Source organism: Arachis ipaensis, chromosome B10 (genome assembly GCF_059453495.1).
Source record: "Arachis ipaensis isolate K30076 ecotype BB chromosome B10, ASM5945349v1, whole genome shotgun sequence".
In the NCBI taxonomy this organism is placed as follows: Eukaryota; Viridiplantae; Streptophyta; class Magnoliopsida; order Fabales; family Fabaceae; genus Arachis; species Arachis ipaensis.
The window spans coordinates 16,663,817-16,671,462 of NC_142435.1; the positions used below are offsets into that span (position 1 = coordinate 16,663,817).

At 37.2% G+C, this 7,646-nt stretch overlaps 1 protein-coding gene across 1 annotated transcript; it reads left to right on the forward strand.

Annotated features, from left to right (window-relative positions):
• ORP1D (OSBP(oxysterol binding protein)-related protein 1D) lies at positions 1-7,033 on the forward strand. Its single transcript, XM_016325127.3, has 8 exons — positions 1-1,224; positions 1,966-2,322; positions 3,049-3,136; positions 3,452-3,921; positions 4,564-4,719; positions 4,900-5,208; positions 5,891-6,235; positions 6,649-7,033. Exons 1-8 carry the CDS (start codon positions 667-669, stop codon positions 6,835-6,837), a joined length of 2,472 nt encoding a protein of 823 aa, XP_016180613.2. The 5' UTR covers positions 1-666; the 3' UTR covers positions 6,838-7,033.
• The last annotated feature ends 613 nt before the right edge of the window (positions 7,034-7,646 follow it).

The following is a 7,646-nucleotide window of genomic DNA, read 5'->3' on the forward strand; positions in this document are numbered from 1 at the left end:
GAAGGGAATCCGAACCAAACACGAACCATGCATTAATTGAATGGCATGGTTTTATAGTTGGCGGTATGGCTTAGAACCTTTATATTTTGTGAAATGGGAATGGAAAATGGAAGAAAGAGTGAAAGAAAGGTGACACAGTCACACACAAAAAACACACACACACACTCTCTCTCTCTCTCTCTCTCACACACACACACTTCACAACGCAAAACGAAACAAGGCAAGGACATTGCTATGCTAAGCTATGCCATCTATGTACTGATAAAATTTACTGAGTGAGAAGTGTGTGTGTGAGTGACTTAAATGGATCTGAGTGGGCAGTGTGTAGTAGTGGTTCAGCTCTTTATAGCCTGCCACAACAACTGTACCTCACTCCCTTTCCTTTCTCTTCTTCTTCGTCTTCTCTACTGAACCAGAACAAAACAGAAAAAACAAAAAAAACCTAAAATAAAGAAAAGAACGTTTCTTTTCGCCATTCGGACCCGAAACGTTTCGTTTCTCTTCCGATCAGTTCCAGCGTTTCTTTTTCTCCGATCTCAATCGACGAAACTCCGAGTCTACTCATTCGACGAATCGGGATTCTTCTTCTTCTTCTCTGGTTTCGTTGCTTCACTGGTTCTTGCTCTCGATCATGCGTTGGTGCTTTTCTTCTAATTCGTGAGAACGATGAATCCTTTGTGCTGCATTGCTCCGGTTTCGATCGATCGGGACAGGGCGAATCCCGTAGCTACGAAATCGCCAACTCACTGCCAGCTAGGGCTCGATGCGTCGGTCAGGACGGTGAACGGCGGCTCCAAATCGAGCTCCTCTGCGCCGGATTCCTCTCATGGCGGTGGCGATTCTCTGAAGTCGTCTTCCGGCGGGAACCGCGGCGAAGAGGAGGATTTGTCAACGACGACGGCGGAGCCCCGGGAGTCGAAGGTGTTCGGTGGCGGGAACGGAGTGGCCGGAAGCGTGGCCGGAATCTTGTACAAGTGGGTGAACTACGGGAAAGGGTGGAGGTCGAGGTGGTTCGTGCTGGAGGATGGAGTGCTTTCGTACTACAAGATTCATGGTCCGGATAAGATCGTGGTGAGCCCAGCGAGGGACCGGAGCGTGAGGGTGATCGGCGAGGAGTCATCGAAGTTCGTGAAGAAGAACAATTGGAGCCTGAATCGAGTAGCAGGAGTTAGTGGTGGCAACTCTACTAAGCAATGCAAGCCCTTCGGTGAGATACACTTGAAGGTTTGTTTTCTATTACGTTTAGCAAAAACCTAACCACACTTGCAATCTGTGTGATCGTGAAAGGTCTTGCTTGATTCGCATTTTTTTAAGTTTGTTTTTTTTGCTTCAATGAATTTGACGAGTGTCTTTACAAATTGGAACTATCAGCTTTGGTTTTGTCACTTTTGTGTATGAAGTCTGAACTGCGAAGGCCTTTTTCGTTTTTGAAATTTGCCATGCTGCATGGTTCAATTTGCTTGAAAGAAAAAAATTGCAAGAAGCGTGAAATGGGTGATAGCGATATCAGTGTATTTAGGATGATAGTGATGTTAATTTCAAGCATCGTGATTGACGCAGGGGTATTAGGCGAAAAATTCGTTACTGACGCATGCACATTGTGTTTTTTGTGGTTGCTTTGCAAACGTGGATCCCCTTTTGAACCGTGTCTTAAAATATACAATTTTTATTTATGTTTGCACTTTGCACTATCAATATAAGGAAGTGACGTATTTGAAATATTGATTAAATTGGTCCTAACCCGCTTTTTTTAGCCAAAATCAATTATGTATGCCTTAAATTGACAAAACTGGTTAAGTTGTATCTTTCGCTAAATTTATGCTGAAATATTTTGGGGGTTGTGATTCCATTCTTGCGCTTGTACCATGGATAAAAATGTCCCAGTGTATATCCCATTTTTTTTTAACATGAACTCACCTTGATTGTCTTGTGGCATGTGCTAAATTTGAATGGCCTTGTTCACAGGTTTCTTCGGTTCGGGCTAGCAAATCTGATGATAAGCGGCTATCCATATTTACCGGGACAAAAACTCTACACTTGAGGTGTGTATCTAGAGAAGACAGAGCTATGTGGATTGAGGCCCTGCAGTCCACGAAAGATCTTTTTCCTAGAGCTCTAACAAGTAGTGATCTTGCAACTCCAGAAGATATTGTAGTTTCGACTGAGAAGCTGCGATCTCGATTGTCAGAGGAAGGTATAAGTGAGGCAGTTATTAATGACTGCGAGTCTATTATGCTCTCCGAAGTCTCTTATCTTCAAGGCAAATTGAAGTTTCTTCAGCAGAAACATGTAATGTTGCTGGACACCTTAAAACAACTAGAGGTATCTGTCTAACCTTTTGGAGCATGTCTAGGAACAGCATCTCCTAACTTCAGATATATGATTGAACTCCCATTTTGGATGGTTGTAAAAATATAGTGGTTAGCCGGCCATCAAACCATTTCCTTTGTATTTTGATTTTTGACCTTTCCCTGGTTCCTCCTGTCTGGCTTATAATTATTAAATTTAAATTTTAAATATCACAACAAATTAGTCATTGGGTTTTTACTAATTACTTTTCTTTGAATTCTACATTAGCCTTCTAGCATTTTAGGTAAATATAAAAAGCGCATTAGGTTTTTAGAATAAATATTTTCTTTTATGATGTATTGTTTGCTACATAAACCATCCTGCAGATTACTATATATTATTTGAAGCTGTAGCCTTTTTTTTTTTTTTTTAATTTTAGGCATCTTTAAGAAAAGGTATATACTATTTGAACCTTCTCTCGGCGTAATGTAATATTTCTGAATTCCTGAATTTCAAATACTATATTTCTCTTATCATTGGCTTGAGAAAACACACTGAATCACTCATTTTTAAAGGCAAACTCTTGATTTTATTTTCTTAATTTTGTTTATTGATTAGTTATTTTCAATTGTGGCCCTGACATTGAACATGCTGTTGGTGCTTTGACATTTTTGAAGGAATTTACTAAACTTACGTAATTTTGCTCCTGTATATGCTATGTCAAGAGTTTGACTTATCTATTAAAATTAATTAATGCAGACAGAGAAAATAGAGTTGGAAACTACTGTAGTGGATGAAACAAAGGAGCGTGAATCATATTGTGGACAAGGGAACAGAAGATTTAGTGGTGCGTAGGCTGTTAAATTTGATCATACAGTTGCCAATATTCCTTTGTCATATTTTTTTAATTTGATCATACACTTCTTAGTTCACGCTAAATTTGTCAATATCAACATTATTTAGATTGAGAGACTGCCAATCAACCGAAAAGTTCTTGCACTTAAGTGAAACCATGGTAAAGACATTGACTTTTGGGTGGTTGTATCATGTATGGAGCTCTAGGAAGTTAAAAAAGTTTCTTTATCCTGCTTTACTAACTGGTTGTTTGTTAGTTTCCATATTGTCAGCAATGTACTTACTTTTTCAACCGTTCATGTCTCAGATTTCTATTCTGTCATGTCGGAGGGCAGTGCTACTGATTCAGTAGCTGATAATGAAAGTCAAGACGGAGCAGATGTTGAAACTGATGATGATGATGGTGCATTTTTTGACACAAATGAGTTTTTGTGTTCAGATGCCTTAAGAAGTGCTTCTTATCGAAGTAGGGAGGGTATGACAAATGCAAGCATACATGATAGAGATTGTTTACTTTCTGATGGTTTGCATGGGTTTGAGAAGGGAATCAAAGATGTAAGCTATCCATATGTCAGAAGAAGGGATAACTTACCAGAGCCAAAAGAAAAAGAGAGGCCTGTTGGCTTGTGGTCAATTATTAAAGACAATATTGGGAAGGATCTTTCAGGAGTTTGTCTCCCTGTGTATTTTAATGAACCGCTCTCTTCATTGCAAAAGTGTTTTGAAGATTTGGAGTATTCATATCTAGTTGATAGGGCATTGGAATGGGGAAAGCAGGTCAGATTCTCAGCTGTCCTTTACTTTTTGACAAGCATTTTTAAAAGCATGATATCCTCGTTTCATTTTATCAATCTATATAAGATGTTTAGTTAAATTCAGGGACATTGATGGTTACAAAGATTTCAACATCTAATAAAGCTTGATAAGACACTTGATCAACATGTTCCAGCTATTGTATTTGTAATTCTTCCAACTAGTTAGGAAAAAGAGGCAATAATGTATGTTTACCTTTTCTATGTATGGTGTAGGCTTGCTACTGTTAATAGATTAAACAAAAAGCAGCTTAAATGGAGGTAAAATATTACCGTTGCTGACATATTTCTCAAGTTGGTTTCCAGAACAAATTTGACTATGACACCCTGATCTAGTCTGTGATCTATTATTGATTTTGGAGGCTTGAGCAGATTGGATTCTAGTTAGAGGATAGGCTGAGGCTTCTTTTACAAGACACTTTCAAAATTGAGCATACTTTCTTTGTGGCCTGTAAAATTGAGCTTGATTTTTAAGTGGTAATGATCCAAGATTTGCATGATATGAGAAAGTTGAGAAAGTAAAAGAATGTTAGGTTTTAAAATTTAAATGCATTCTCTATATGCATTTTGTCAATTATAACTTGATTCAGGGCTTTGCTTGGTGCAGGAGAATGATTTGATGAGAATCCTAAATGTTGCAGCTTTTGCTGTGTCCGGCTATGCATCCACTGAAGGTCGGCAGTGCAAACCTTTCAATCCTCTACTTGGGGAGACATATGAAGCTGACTATCCAGATAAAGGTCTGAGATTCTTCTCTGAAAAGGTAACTGGATTTTCTAATTACCTTTTCAAGATTTCTGAGTGTGGCTCAGTTTACAGGCAAAGACATATATTCAAACTTACAAATTTGCTGTTTCCTCGCTTCATTTAATCTCAAAATAATACCTCTGATTTGTGTCTACTTTTATGCTGTAATTTTCTATTAACAAGAAGCATGCTGCAGGTTAGTCATCATCCCATGGTTGTTGCTTGTCACTGTGAGGGAAGAGGATGGAAGTTCTGGGCGGACTCTAACTTGAAAGGGAAATTCTGGGGGCGTTCTATTCAGTTAGATCCTGTGGGTGTCCTCACCCTACAGTTTGAGGATGGTGAAACATTTCAGTGGAGCAAGGTCACCACTTCAATTTACAATATCATACTAGGTAAAATTTATTGTGATCACTATGGTACAATGCGCATCAAGGGCAGTGGCAACTACTCTTGCAAACTGAAGTTCAAAGAGCAATCTATCATAGATCGAAACCCACACCAGGTAGGATTATTAATATAGTTAGGTCATAGAGATTGCAGAATCCCCCCCCCCCCCTCCTATTTTTTAGGTAAATAAAATAAGTTGTTCTTTCATGCTGTATTTGCTTTATATTATCTTGACAATTTCTTTTTTCTTTGTTTTAGCCCTTTTCCTTATTTTCTCGCAACTTAATCTTCGAGTGACATCTAGTGTCCGATTAAGCTGTACCATATATATTGTCACCCTGAAGAACATAAGTCCAGCAGAATTTTCTTGCCTGTCTGTCTGCATCAGAGCATGAATGATGAATGTTTTGATAAAAAAAGATCCCTTTTCAATAAAAGAAATGCTTATTTTTTTAGTTTGTTCGGGTGAATCTCATTTCAAGTACAAAATCAATAGAAAATCATAACAAATATTGATTTAATTAATTTATTATCTTGGGACGGAGAATCACTAGAGAAGGACATTTTATAACATCCAAATATGTTTCTTCTAATATTACTCCTAAACATTAATTGATTTTACATCTGAGCACAATATCCCTTGTACTTTTTTAAAGACTTTTAAATAAAGATCATTCTTTCAAAAGTTATTTTATATAAAAGAAGCTAATCCAAATGAGACTTCAATTAGCTTGCTTTTATTAGCAACATAACAGCTGATATAAGACTGAATGAAATAAATGTTATCATATATACAGGTCCATGGATTTGTTCAAGACAACAGAACCGGAGAGAAGGTAGCAATGTTGATTGGGAAATGGGACGAAGCAATGTACTATGTCCTTGGGGACCCAACTACAAAGCCAAAAGGTTATGATCCAATGACAGAAGCTGCATTATTGTGGGAAAGGGACAACTGCAGCACCAAGACAAGATACAACCTCTCTCCTTTTGCAATATCATTGAATGAAATAATGCCCGGCATGATAGAGAAGTTACCTCCCACTGACTCAAGGTTGAGACCCGATCAAAGACATTTAGAAAATGGAGAATATGAGTTGGCGAATGCAGAGAAATTAAGACTAGAACAGTTGCAGAGACAGGTAATAATTTTGAATCCATTGGATCTAGACTTTGACGGTTTTGTTTTGTACCTTTTCCTGGTGTGGTAATCATGTTTTTTTATTTCCCCCATACATAGAAGCATATGGGAACTTAGGGTTAGTTTTGTTTATATTTTATTTTTATTTTTTTTTTAAATTCTCTTTTCAAGATTCTATGAAGAAAAAATGTAAACATAGGAATGAAAATTGGAGTTGTTTTCTCAAACCAAACACCCTTATACTCTTTTGTGCTAGCTTCCCAACCAACTTGATGGTTAGGGTCTTATGCTCTAACCTAAGTGGCATTGGTTCAAAACAAGGCAAATGAAGGAAGAGAAAAATACGCTATTTATGCATATAAAATCTCTGTTTCTTGAACATGTTTGTAACCTATGCTTGATTAACAAATGCAGGCAAGAAAGATGCAGGAAAGAGGATGGCAGCCTAGATGGTTTCAGAAGAATGAGGATGGGTCTTACCGATACAAGGGTGGCTATTGGGAAGCAAGAGAAAAGCATAGTTGGGATGGAATCCCTGATATATTTGGACAGAGTTGTGATTTACCTTCATGTTCTGAAGATACAATCATTACTCTGTCCTAACTTCTAATATTGCTGCTTAGTAACGCTTTATTTATTCACAGCTGTCAAATATCTCTCACGTTTGCTAATTGTGCATTTGGATGTAGGTTGTAAGTTATAAAAAACTTCCCATCAGAAAAGTCTTAGCTTACTAAAAGTTCTTGTTGCTGGCATTTTGGGGTACAATCAACCTTTAAAAACAAGTTTTGCTGATGCATATCTGTTCCTTGTAACCAAATTATTAATTTCACACATAGTAACCTGTCTCTACATGAATCGTTGCTTCTAGCATTAGCTAAGAAGGAACGAAAAAGTTGCATAAACAAACGCACGTGAAAGAATTTGCTTCCCTGTTTTTCTTTATCTATTTGTTTTTTCTTTTATCACCTCCGATGGGTGTGTTTTGGAACTGAGGAATTGAATTTGATTTGATTTGTAAATTAATGATCTTCTTTTGATGGTAAGAAAAGCAAGAATTGAATTGATTTTGAAATTCAATTGATTTCTGTTTCTTTGTATTTGAGATCCTTTCAATCCTCTTTTTTAAACAGATTTCCAATAAGACGCTCCCTGTGTTCATACAGCAGCTTTGATAAGGACATGGAGAGAAGCTGAATTCATTTCAAAATAAAGTGCTTAGGCCTAAGTGTGGGATTTTTTTTAAATAAATAAAATAAATGTTTTATTTACAGAAATAGATAATTTGGAGCGTTTTTATCGATTTGCATTGCATTACTTATCTTGTTTATAATGTAAACGAGATATACACACTTATTTCATTTACATTGTAAACGAGTTAAGGTTTAGATGCGCCTATATAAGGAACTCGT

What these genes read in the sequence shown, in the direction of transcription:
- ORP1D (XM_016325127.3), top strand. Translation starts at nt 667, where the DNA reads ATGAATCCTTTGTGCTGCATTGCTCCGGTTTCGATCGATCGGGACAGG. An exon ending in ACACCTTAAAACAACTAGAG is followed by an intron (nt 2,323 to 3,048) that starts GTATCTGTCTAA and finishes TAATTAATGCAG; the next exon opens with ACAGAGAAAATAGAGTTGGA. An exon ending in TGAGATTCTTCTCTGAAAAG is followed by an intron (nt 4,720 to 4,899) that starts GTAACTGGATTT and finishes AGCATGCTGCAG; the next exon opens with GTTAGTCATCATCCCATGGT.